This window comes from Crinia signifera, chromosome 11 (genome assembly GCF_055691185.1).
Source record: "Crinia signifera chromosome 11, ASM5569118v1, whole genome shotgun sequence".
NCBI lineage: Eukaryota > Metazoa > Chordata > Amphibia > Anura > Myobatrachidae > Crinia > Crinia signifera.
This window is the reverse complement of record NC_139227.1, coordinates 43,304,806-43,318,555: the sequence shown is the minus strand read 5'-3', so window position 1 is coordinate 43,318,555 and position 13,750 is coordinate 43,304,806. Positions and strand designations below refer to the sequence as shown.

Here is a 13,750-nt window from a genome sequence, read left to right as displayed (position 1 = left end):
CGCAGCTGTGCGGGGGATCACAGCGTGCGAGGGCGGCGTCTGGTGGACAAGGATAACCTCCTATGGCTCTAAGATACAATACCAAGATGTCTTCTGCTGTAAATCTGGGGGCTTTATAAATGAGAGCTAAAAAATGCTGACGGTTCAGCTCCTAACTGCAGTGTTACAGACTGGGCTTGAAAAATTCCAGTTAGGGGCTGATTGGTTGGTACTTTATCTCTCTGCAATTTATCACTCTCCAAGGCTTAGTACATCTGCCCTTATAGCCCCAAAAAATGGAACTCCGCATCGCAAGGGCAGGCTTTGCCCCGTTATCTTGGCCTGGCCATGTGATATCATCCTTACGGTGCAATGTGTGACGGAGCCTTTTAGAACACACCTGGTCACATGACACAGACCAGCCGCCCACACTAGTGGTGGCTCTGCTTTGACGTTTCATATAATCTTCTCCTCTAATTACCGTTATCTGTCACCTCAGTTGGCTTGTTGTAACGTCAGCTAGAAATTATAACCCTCTCTGCCTGGCATCTGCGACCTTGCAAAAGGCTCTCATTTACGTACAGTTAAACACAGAGCATCCTGGCAGATGGAAAACGCGTCGGATGCCAAGCCGACACGCACTGAATGTTTAGGAAATGTGTTGTTTCAGGCGGGATTCCCATTTGGTAGCTTGCCCCCTTACCTGCACCAGAAGCAAAATGAATCAAATGACAGATTTATGGAGAGCGGAACGCCAGGCCGCAGGAAGTGCCGCACAAAATGACCGGCTGCTGCACTACGTTCCAGAATCCTTTCAAATTAATGATATTTTTTGCTCATTTTTGAACTGCAAAAAACATATATAAAATAATTTCGAGTTCACTTCCAGATCGAATGCACCAGCCGGACTAAATTGAGTTGGAAAATTGTCTTTAAAGTACGCAGACGGTGAGCACTTCAAGTGAAAGTTTAGGTGGCCGGAGCACGGTTTTTGGCAGCATCTGATGCCAGAGTCCAGCAATTACTGACAGAGCGTTGGTGATTAGATGCTCGGAGGACGACCCTGTACCTCTGCGGACGTCCATGTACCATTCGCCTGTTCTAATGGCACTTTGACAGATAAAGTACAGACTATTATGTTTATGTGCAAAATCGCTCATCGGCACCGCTCTGTTCTTAGCGGAATAGCATCATAGAGTGCCTGTCAGTATTTAATATTTAATATAATGTAATAATAGGTAGAGAGAGATAAAAAAGGCAAAGTCGTATGACATTGAATTCTGCACGTTTCTAACGTGTTTCAGTCTTATGGCTTTACAACTGCAGACTTGGCCGCAACTACAGTGGCACTCAGTGAGTGCCTGCGAGGAACGCTATTGGGGTGAGTAAGGGTGGATTGGCCATACAGATGACAGAGAAGATTTCTGGTGGGCCAAAGTACCTCTGAGGCCTGTTTGTTTGCTGATACTTGTCCCTGCATCACAGAAAGCCCACCGCTCTCATTACACTTCATGGGCCCATTCATTACTTTATCCTATCTATGCAGTACCATAACGGTCATCCAGTGATGATGCTATGGTTACACGGCACGTTACACCTCTGGTCCGGTCCATCATGTCAGGGTTTCTACTAATACATTTTGCAGGGCCAATATGCCACTGGGGGGGGGGGGGGTGTTATCATACTTGCTAACTACAAGAGGGGAGATTCAATTGAAACCTGATGGGGCGGGGCCAGACTCTTTGTACCTTTCGCTCTTGCCCCTCCCCTGCAGAACAATCCAGTGAATGCAGGTATAAGACAAGGGGGTTGGGCCCTAATGATGTGATTATAATAGAATTGGCTCTGCCGCATCCCCCATGAGCCTGTCACCTGCAGCTTGCAGCATTATCCTCACACACCCCCCCCCCCCCCTACATATCGCTAGAAAGTGAATGTGGAAAGTTTCTATACTAAAATTTGATAGGCCCATTCGATACATTTGATTATTTATATCTGCCTGCACTTCTACTTGAACGTAGTCCTGCTGCTGTATAAGAGGGATAGCTATTGATGTCAGTGCATTCCAAAGGGAAGCCTGGGGTACATGTCATTGATAGCTCAGTACATAGGCGCTCACTCTATTATAAATCCATATACTGTACATGGCATGATGGGGATTGTAGTGCCCCGAGGCCGCATCGTGCATAAGTGCCCAGAGCTAGTGGCAAAGCTTCCCTGAAACCTCTATTAAAATGTTGTCAACTGCGGGTCATCTTATTTTAAAGATCAAATAATGAGGCAGAAGAACCTTGACTAACATTAGATTTAATGGTTCCCCAGTTCCTAGTCAGACGTCTTTAAAGCCTAACGGTGCGTAAATCAGGCGGGCGGCTGAGCCGGTATTAAATATGCGCTGAACCCTCCGCAGGGGCTCAGGGGGCCAGATCATTTTGTAATATTTTATTAATTTGCCCGTCAAGTAAACAAAAAGAAAAGATTATGCTGATTTCAAGGACAAACACATTCCAGCTTGTCAAACATACTTAGTCCTCGCTCGGAGAAGCCGCAGCCTTCAGGCTGGTTTCAGCCATCGCTCATGTGTTTTTTATATAGTTTTGTTTTGACATTAGGGAATGGGGGAAGAGAGGCTTTGTACTGATTGGCTATTTAGGAACAAATACTTTGTACTCATGTTTGCTAATGGGAAACAAATGTTTATTATACGTCGCTTGCCATACTCAAGGAACATAGAACGTTTCTCTACGAAAACAAAGATTATCCTATGTAATAAAAAGCTAATGCTGCTCCTCACCTCTATGGGGAGAATTCAAGCATTCACATGAAGTCAGTGCCCGCCTCAAATTCGGCCAGCTGCAGCCAAAATTATGGTAAGTCTAAACTGACTTATGTACTTATATAGTATCTGGGCGCCCGATTTACCTTACCTTAAGGCATACAATCAGATGCGATTTGACGCGATTTTCAGCAAAATCGAATCGCATGCGATGCGATTCAATGCGATTTTGCATAGGATTCAATGTTAACAAGGTCCTGTTCATTTCCCCACTATCCAAATGGGCATAGAGTTGATTTTATAAAGCCTTGCGAGCGCAGCGAGCCACCGAGCCCGAAGCTAGTGAGTGAATTCTGGCGGCGGGAGGTCGGACATTTCACGGGACAGCGGGTCACATTTACCTGCTCGGTAAGCTGCGAATATACGCAAACCTAGTCTCTCTGTACATGTTACATCTGCCCCACCTGCAGTGCTATATAATTTTGCCCAGTCACATCTGTAACCTTTGCCAATAGAGGTGTTACGGGTCTATTCCAATATCTGGAAGTAGGAAAGAGGGACCACGAAATAAGGAGCATGTCCTTCCAGTAAGGGGGCATGTCCATACTGCACCTGATTTCTAAGCCCTGAAAAATAATTCTTTATAGCCACATTTTGTTGGGTGATTAATGATTTGTAGGCTCTTTAATCTGTAAAAGCAACAGCAACGTTGCACCTCTTTCAAATCAGTGTTTTCTTTTTAATCTTTAAGAATGTACCAAAACATATCCTCATCCACACACATCCTCTGACTGTCAGATCACCTGTTCTCACTTACACCTCCAGGACTTCTCTTGCGCTGCATCTTTTCTCTGGAACTCACTTTCACCAGATGGAGCTAATGCTGCCTGAATGGAAGTCGGTTTTATTCTGGCTGCAGGGGCTCCAAAAATAACCAATAATATCAAATGCCACTGTTCACTTAGTAGAGCGACCACACAAATACGGTGCCATACAGCGCTGGTGGAAGTGAGACACGTGGTATAAAATATGTTGTGGAAAAGTAATGGGCAATCTTGAGTGGTGACTGGGAAATGCACACAGAAATAGTCCGTTCAGTGGGTGTGTTGTGGTGCCGTGGGAATGTTAAGACTGCATTTACAGGTGCACAGCCGCATGCATAGGAGTCCATACTACACACACCATAAGTCTGATGTAAGCTTCAATGGTAGCGTATAAGGAAGTGCCAATCGGTATTACAACACATTAGAAAGGGCCTGGACACTACAGGATTCACTCTCTGAGTGTTACGGCGTTACCATGATTTGTACATTATTTGAAGCCTATGGAATAACAGAACAGAGAAGTAGTTCAGACGAATGTTCCGCCACTAAGAATTCTGCGCTGCCAAGTTATCCGTCAAGAGTAGGAAGGGAATTGGCCGGGAATTGCAGCAGCTTGGCACGGGCTCCGACTTGGAAGGCACTGAGTGATTTTACATTCATGCAAAATAAAAATATCAGCAACACATTAGAAAGGGAATTAGCCCATTAGTTACTTCTAGTGGTGCCCAGTGTTCTCTACCCTTACAGACTAAATAATTAGAGTGGAAGCTATTGCCTGTGCAGCGATTACACGGGGCTGGCTGCTCACTTACCGGAGGATACAGTTGTCTGTATACCATGGAATTGCCAGGATCAGAGGATGTCGCCAGTGAAATAGCTAAAGTTGGGGGAGGAACCAGACACTGCATACAGGGTCACCCTCAGAGGGGGGACTGCTGAGATTTCTGTCCGGAGCCTGGACAGATGGTGGTCCCCCACCATGAGGCAGGATTGATGAGACTTCTGTCCTGGGCCTGCACAAAGAGCGAGCTCACAACTTTCTCTGAGATTATAGGCCTCATCATAGGTGCCGAAACCGTGGGTGCTCCGGGGCCCGAGCACCCACAGAAGGTGAGGAGCACCCATGTGCCACGGCCGGAGCTCACCGTCAGGGAACCTGTCAGCCCGCAGTGGGGTCCCAGCAGTGGATATGCCGTCAGCAGCGGGGGTCCCTGCGGCGGGTGGGAACTAGTAGCGGTATTAATACTGCTGCTAGTTCCCATCTTCCGCAGGGACCCCTGCTACTGATGGCATATCCACTGCTGGGTCCCTGCTGCGGCGCTGCCGGGACCCCGCTGCAACGCTGCCAGGACCCCCTGCCAGGACTGGGGGGGGCACCCACCGGCAAAAATGTAAGCCGGCGCCCCTGGGCCTCATTCAGACCAGTTCACTAGGCTGCATGTAATACCTGCATTGGGCTCTCATCCACTCTTGGCCCAGTAGCTGACTATCTACTTTTTGTTTATTCGATGTATGGATTTCAGTGTAACGCAAAGTGCCCCCACACACATCCACAATAAAATAACACACAAAACATTTCACTGGTTCATCCAGACAGAGATTAAATAAGAAAACAGTCAAAATTATAAATATGAATTAGAATAACTTCAATCAACCATAAATGTCAATTTAAAAATATATAATACTGACCCATTCTCGTAGAACATCCTTTTGTAAGAGCCGGGACATCCACACACATCCCACTGACTTAATAACATAGGTAATATCGATCACACACACACATAAGGGGGCGGGACTAGCGGGACTCAGATATCATTGTCAAGCCCCTCCCCCCCTACCCTCACAAATACAGAAATACACACTTCCAAGTTTCTCTCCTGGGAGATGAAGTATTAGTAGTTTTAGTGCTAGTATTTGACGATGCACGCAGATGAAGCTATCTGGAAACTAAAAATATACCCATGTAACACGACACGCTAATATACTAGTGATTAATATGTCAATACATCACACCGCAGTCCGAAATTCAAATAGTGGGTCCACACTAACTGCTGGTGAGTCCTGGCCATCGATGTGTAGGATAGAAGCTGGGGTGGCTCTATATGAATTTTGGACTGTGCTGCAGCCCCACCCCTGGATCCGCCAATTCCCGTTCTAAATCCGTGGCAATCCCATTGGATGCAATTTATCATTTAACTGCTTTGTTGTGTGATAGGCCAAAAGATTTTTGTAGTGTTTGTGGCCACCATATGTTACACAAGACACTGACTTTGCCGATTCAGGATCGCTTGATGCAACGTTCTCCACCATTTCCTGTTCAGCAAAGCTTCAAGTACACTGAAAACCGTTTCAGCTAATGCCACAAAGTACCTGAAGACAAAACACTTGGGGAAAAACAAACCAATGGCAAATGCTGGAAACACTTCCAGCTACAGATTTACACACCTCTCAAAGCTCTGCACACACACAATGCATTTGTGTGAATAAGCCCCATGGTAATATTACTATAGCCATGGGACTTTTAATTCCAATACATTTGATCTGCAGGGGTCTCTTAGTCACTCAGCGCCATTGGCTGTCAGCGGGGCTCTGCTGCCCGTGCCTGTGGTATGGATAATGTCGCTGATTAGATTTTGCTTCCCCATCTCTGATTACGATCCTTTGTGCAGCTGCCCGGTGCATAAAACCCAAATTATTTGATTGTGCTGCGTCCACCACACAGGATTACTTCCATCTGCCGTACATTCAGGCGGCGGCTTTGATTGCATAAGAGTATACACAATGATAGCTGTCAGCGCTGTGAGCTAGGAGACCAATCAACAAATCTAAATGTACACTGATTACATATTATCACTGGAATAGAGGTCGTTTCCAAATGTGATGACTCTTCATGTTTAGCCACATACTGAAGGGGATTATCTGCTCAGCATAACACAGCCTGCGTCACTGCCGCCAACAAAGGGTATCGTATAAACCAGGGCTGGGCAATTGCGGCCCTCCAGATGTTGATGAACTACACATCCCAGCATGCCTTGCATCAGTTTTAGCATGGCCACATAGCAAAACTAATGCAAAGCATCTTGGGATGTGTAGTTCATCAACATCTGGAGGGCCGCAATTGCCCAGCCCTGGTATAAACAGTACATACATCATTTTATATATATATATATATATATATACTGCTATATACACTCATCCACTAGACTGCCCACTATGCTGCACCTACACCCACCAGTCTGTCCCACATCCACCGTGTAAATGCTGCTTAGGGGATTTTTTTTCAGATGACCAGCAATGATTGGTTGAGTTATTGTGTTTCTGTGCAGGGTACATACTGGCTGTTTTATTCTTACACTTCAATTTAGATTTCAGTTTGAAACTCTCCACCCAAATCTAACTCTCTGCACCTATTACATCTGCAGTGCAGCATGGTTTTGTCTATTTGCAAAAAATATATACCGGACCGGACAGGCTCCATTCATCAAGCTGTGCCATCCAGGAGCTTGTAGTATCCGGTCCGGGTGGTACGTGTCCAATTCAGGGGTGCCTATGACAGCTGTGACCTGGTAGATGTGGAGGGAGATAATACAGCCTCCTGGAATGGTCCAGACCGTTCTGGTTTTTACTACATCCCCGGACCATACTGGGAGGCTGCAATCTCTCCCTCCCCATTTCACTGGTGACAGGTGTCATAGACACCCCCACCAGGTGGGACACACCCTGGACAGGCACCTCCTGGAGGGGACACTACAAGATCCGAAATGACACGTCTAGCCCGTTTATGGTTTATACCTATTCCCTGCGATCCTTCACATGTCCCCAAATTAACAAGAAGCCCAGGCTTCTAGGGGCTGCATTTACTGCAGCCTGGAGAAGCCAGATAGGACTGCTGTCATAACTGTGGAGTGGGTTCCCATTGGTATAGTGGTGGCGACATGATGGAACACGGAGGGCTACTGGTCTCTGTAAAGCCATCTCTCCTTTGTGGGCACTCTCAGTGGCACATTTCTCCTCTATGGAGGACAGAGCTGAAGACACGTGGTATGGTAGCACATGCACAGTAGCGCACAGGGATAAGAGGTCACGCCACCAACAGCTTGTTTGCTGAGTCCTCAATCAGTGCATTGGACCAGAGACCAGCTACCAGGAACAAGTGATAGGATCCTTACCATGAGGTGGGAGAATATGGGGGTTATTCTGGTTATTATGCTCGCATTCGAATTTGCAATGTTTTTTAAATGCGCATTTCTGCGCCAGGTGCAAATGACCACAGCTAATAGAGTATTTTCCGACGACCGCACCCACCATTGTGGCCAGGGTGCGTGGGGCGATGGGTAGTTGCGCCCTTCGGAATGCCCAGCGTTTCATGGGTGTTCCCATGAAAATGCTGGGCGTTCCCATGGAAATCCCCCTGTGACATAGGTGCCGGGGGCGGGCAGCTGATATCACCGGATGTGTGCTGCCCACCTTAGGTATCCGTGTAAAACATCCATTCACGGCCGAATTTGGTCTGCGAAGGGGGGCAGCGGCATCTGCGGGCAGGCGTAAGATGACACGCAGTGCTGTGAACTTCGCATTGCTGCGTGAGACCAGAATAACCTAGGTGCTTAGAAAGTGCAGTACTGGTTCTAGTTTTGTAGTACTGGTTCTAGTTTTGTTTACTTATTATGTTATGTGTAACCTGTTCCTGACCACTTATTTATAATATGTAAATGTATGATACAGCCTATACTATATATACCATCTATAGTGCTAGATAGTAATACATACTATCCATACAGTATCCAGTGTAAAATAACCAATGTGTACATTAATGTCCAAGGTCGTTACTAGGTTCTTCTACTGCTCCCCAAGACTCCCGCACTTGCCCCGAAGTTAGACAGAGTGGGAGATTGTGGGCGGCATCTTCTCAACACACACACGCACACACACCCTATACAAATCCTCCGTTTGAGACTATAGCTATAAGCAGGAACACACAAGTAATTTTATTTGCAATTCAGTATGTAACTGTATAACATATCAGCAATGCTCATTATAAAGTGCGGCTCGGTAATTACGCCTTGCGGTATGCATGTCTGTATAACTGAACACGTGGACCAGAGTAATTGAATGTAATGAGATTTTGCAAACCAGTACACACGGATTGCTCAGATGCTCAAATTGGAATCGCCTCTGTGGGCACAATACGTTGCAGCTGCGATGACTAATGTATAGGATGCTGAATCTTGGCACAGGTATCAGTTATGTTTGTTTATCCAAGTCGTTTCCTATTTTACTTTAAAAACACATACACACACAAGCAAACTGCTGCGTGTAATGATGAGCCCTCACGCCTGGCGCCTTTGTACGTCTGTATGGAGGTATCTCGGCAGCAGTGATTGCTGCTGATGTGTCATATACAAGCACTATGGGGAGATCAGAGCTGAGAAAGCCAGAACGTATATTTGTGTATGCGTTTCACATTGGAGAACTTGACCAAGTTTGTGAGTCTTCTGTACCATCCAGGACAGTAGGCAAGCATTGGTTATATCAGTGCCCAAAACTACCAGCTGTGCAGCTGCGTTCTAGATCCGACTGACTGCATTAAACAGGGAAGTGAGAGCTCGTGGATCTTGTTTAAGAACAATTCCACTTGCAGAGTGAAGCAGCTTTGTACCCATCCATGCTGCAAGGAATTCACCTAAAATTGTGGTTACTTAACCATTGTTGTTGTTTTATTGAAGGTATAATAAGCTGTACTCACTGTTATATTCACATTGTTTCTCATGGATGGAAGCTTCAGCATAGGGTGGTTCTTTACAGCTTAGCGGCCGGTTAGTGTATCCTGCTTGCAGACAGTGGTGCAGGGGGCTGCATGCAGGTAATCACTGGAGCTAAGTATGACACTTGTTTCACCACCTGTCATTTCTTATCAGTCTCTCTATAGATGGCTGCAGCACGTGTGCAGTAATACATCAGGTTGGAGACCAACCTCCCTGGATCCTATTATAGGTCAACAATGTTTAGATCAACATGCATTGTGTCAACTGGTAAAAAAGGTTGACTCAACAGTGGTTAAGGACGACCTGGATAAAAAAGTCAACAGGAACAAAAGGTTGTCTTGAGAGTGCTTTACACAAAAATGGTCAATTTTTTTGGGAGGTAGAGGGTGACAAGTGGAGTGGCTGAGGGCTATAGATAGAGTTGGAAGGAGAGGCAGAGAGTGACTAGAGAACATGGGCCTTATTCTGGTTCACTCTCAGAGGCAAATTCCTTCTCAAATGGACAAAACCATGTGCACTACAGGTGGGGCTGATGTAACGTGCAGATAGTATTAGATTTGGGTGGGGTTTTCTTCAAAAGTGAGATCGGTACTTGTTTCCTAGCACGGCGCCAGCGATAAAAATTGTGTCCATCAGGTCTCAGGGACCATTTAAGATTGATTCCAATGTAAAAATCGCGTCGATCGCATCGCATGCAACCAAATCGCATGCGATGCGATCGACGCGATTTTTACATTGGAATCAGTGTAAAATGGTCCCTGAGACCTGATTTTACATTGGCCCCAATGTTAAATGGCCCCCAGACCCCAATTTTTATTGTTTCCCAACCCTGATGGGTCAAATGCCCCCCCCCCCCCCCCCATTGTTAACGTCACCCCGCGATCAACACCAACCCGAAGCGTGGCGTGTGGCAAGGGGCGGCAGTACGCGTCCTCCTACCTTTTCATACCCCCACTATCCACGTCAGCGTGGAGTTGATTTTATATAGTGTGGTGAGCGCAGCGAGCCACCGTGCTCGAAGCATGGCAAACGGACGCGCATCACTTCACAGGTATTACGCGTCCCCTCGCGGGGCTCGATGCGCTTGCCACGCTTCGGGCTCGGTGGCTCGCTACGCTCGCCACACTATATAAAATCAACTCCACGCCGGCGTGGATAGTGGGGGTATGAAAAGGTCGGAGGATGCGTACCGCCGCTCCTCGCGGGCTCGCTGCGCTCACCACGCTTCGGGTTGACGTTCATCGTGGGGTGGCGTTAACAATGGGGGGGGGGCATTTCTCATGTAAAATACCCATAAGGGTGGGTATACAATGAAAAATCGGGTAATTGGCCCATTTAACATTGTTCCCTATGTAAAATCGCATCCATCGCATCGGTCGCATCGCATGCCTTAACTTAAGGCATGCGATGGACGCAATTTTTTAATTGTCGGGGAAAAGGCTAAAAATAGCCCTGAAATCGCGTTGGTCGCGTCCATCGCATACCTTAACTTAAGGTATGCGATCACCTACGACGGGCGCCGTGCTAGGAAACAAGTGCCGTGAGATCTATATTGCAGTGTAGAAATAAAGCAGTCAGTATTTTCCCTGAACAGAAACAAAATAACTCACCCAGATCTAATTATCTCTGCACATGTTACATCTGCCCCCCTGCAGTGCACATGGTTTTGTCCATTTAAGAAGGAATTTGCCTCTGAGAGTGAACCAGAATAAGGCCCGTGTTCTCTAGTCACTCTCTGCCTCTCCTTGCCACACTCTACCTATAGCCCTCAGCCACTCCACTTGTCACCCTCCCACTGACTCAGGCACACCCCTTTTATTTTCCATACCCCCACCTTCAAAATTCCCACTTCGACCACTGGTTGCACCAAATAGCCTCTCTCAGTGTACCAGTTCCAGGCGACTCATTTTGCTTTGCATCTTTATCTCTCAGAATTTGCATCTTATTTGCATAAATATAATAACTGGGAGCAACAACACGACATTGCTAGATTACATTGATCCGTTTGTTGTGTGACGTGTGTATCTGTGTGCAACTGAGTCTGAATCTGTGTAAGAATTTGCATTTAGAACAAAAATTACGCTGGGTGCTAGCATAGTCTCACGGGACTTGGGGGTAGGTGTATGAAGCAGAGATAAGGGAGGACAAGTGATAAAGGGGGAAATTTACTAAAGGAAATGTGTAAAAAATAGGTGTAAAAATAGGTGTATTTTTACCCAGAAATACACTTATTTTTGACATTTTCTATCCCAAAAAATATGGCAATTCGTATTGATAGCACATCAATACGAATTGCTGTATTTTCGGGATAGAAAATGTCAAAAATAAATGTATTTCTGGGTACAAATACACCTATTTTTACACCTATTTTTTACACATTTCCTTTAGTAAATTTCCCCCAAAGTGCCTGGTACTTTATCACTGACCAATCAGCTCCTGACTGTCAAATTACAGGCTGGGTTTAAAAAGGAACAATCAGGAGCTGATTGGCCGGTAATAAAGTACCAGGCATTTTATCACATCTCCTTCCCTTATCACTGCTTCATACATCTATCCCATAGTGAGAAGATCTGTTTGGTGCGACTGTAACAATGATGTATAAGGACACGGTATACACCGATAATAACCATCAATAAATTATATAGATTGTCACAGCCAGGTCAACCTCACCGCATCATAGATGGCAATGCAGCCTAGAACATACCCATGAATGTGTAACAATCACTATTTCTTTCAATCTACTTGAGCAGTTTTTTTCCAAAACAGATAGTTAGTCGACCTGCCGACCGCATCCCCCTGGGATAGGGGCTAGGAAACTGAGCATTGGATAGCTAAAGTACCAGCCAACCAGATCTCAACTTTCATTTTTCAAACATATGGGCAGATTTTGCAGAGTTGAAGATAGGGATAAAGAACCAGCCAATCAGCTTCAAACTTTCAAGTTACAGGCTGAGATTGAAAAATGACACAAGCTGATTGGCCGGTACTTGATCTCTTAGCAATGCTTAGTAAGGAGACAGATCATTTTCTAATTCAAATTGCTGGTGTTGAGTTATAGGAGACTTTTTGCGTCAAGTTGTTTATCGCTTATTACATAGGGTGTATGATGTATTATTATTACCTTTTATTGATATGGTGCTACAAGGGTTCTGCAGTGCCAAAGCAATCCGCTTCTACAGTTCTTATCATTTTATAGAATGTACTGGTCTTTCAAAGCTGACAGGTTGCTATGGGCAACTTCCCTTCTCTCTTTAGATGGCTTGACAGATCTTCCCCACTGTTGCATATAAGATTAAAACATGTTTGAGGACATTGCAACAGACCAATTTGTGAAAAATTCTGCAAAAGCTTCTGTGATCCGCTGCTGCGTCTGAAGACGCATCATCAGATCTTCTGCAAGAATATCGGTCATCGGCGGAAACCCGACTGAAATACTGCTTGGAAAGCAAAAAGGGACCGGCAGGGATTGTCCAAACAGCAGAACTATTGAATAGCTGCCAGTGATCGCCACCTAGTGGTGGGCCCCCAAAGAACAATTGAACCACCCAACTTATATAACATGAACTTGTCTGCCATGGTAAATGAGTGTATTGTAACCTGATTTTCTGTTGTCTTGCAGGCACGGGACCCATTCTTGCCAGCGATCCGATCCTTTACACGCTCCTGTTGATACTGCATCAGCTTGCAATCTTATTATTCAACCACTAATGGACCATTTTGTGAATCATTCCTGAACCAACCAACCAAACGACCTATAGGAACTTCAAATCCAAATCCCCCTCTTAACGAAAGCTGCAAATTAAATAAAGGACAGGAAAAAGACTGTACGAAGCATGGCAAACTCTTCACGGTGAATATAAAAATGTAAAAAGAAAAAACAACAAAACAAAAAAAGAACACAACATATTTTTGGAGAACTTACTGAAAAGGAAAAGGAAAATAAAAATTACCCCCAAAATAATGCATCTAGTTTCAAACTATGAAGAGAAAAAAAAATCCCGTCTAAGCCCTGCCGCGGCAAGGCGCCTATGATTTCTGAACACAAATACAACCATATCTTTTCAGGCATTTTTCTTTTCCAAAAATCACCTTTGTGGTTGTTTTTGCACGAGCTGTTGAACAGTTATTTTTATGGTGGTCTGTACAATTACTGCGCTTCACCTGAAGATGAAAGACAAAACAACATGTTTCAGTAGGGTGTGTTTTGGGGTTTATTTTTTATTTTATTTTATGTCCTCCTTTGGTTTTTTTTAAATTATTTCATTTTAATACTTCTTTTTTTCTTCAAAGGCACATGTCCAATTCATTATTAATCACCACCAATAATATTTATTTTTAAATAAAGATTGGAAACAAGGTAAGAAAATTTGTTTATAACAGAAAAACTGTATTGTATAAAGCTGAAT

General features: G+C 45.1%; 1 protein-coding gene across 2 annotated transcripts in view; it reads left to right on the top strand.

Moving 5' to 3' along the window:
* The window catches only part of VSTM2B (V-set and transmembrane domain containing 2B), a 44,321-nt gene extending 30,781 nt beyond the window's left edge, over positions 1-13,540 (top strand). For both annotated transcript variants that reach the window (XM_083165491.1, XM_083165489.1), the window contains one exon: positions 12,964-13,540. In XM_083165491.1, the coding sequence (XP_083021617.1) occupies positions 12,964-13,052 (89 nt within the window). In that variant the 3' untranslated portion in view covers positions 13,053-13,540. The remainder of the gene's footprint in view (positions 1-12,963) is intronic.
* Positions 13,541-13,750: the final 210 nt, after the last annotated feature.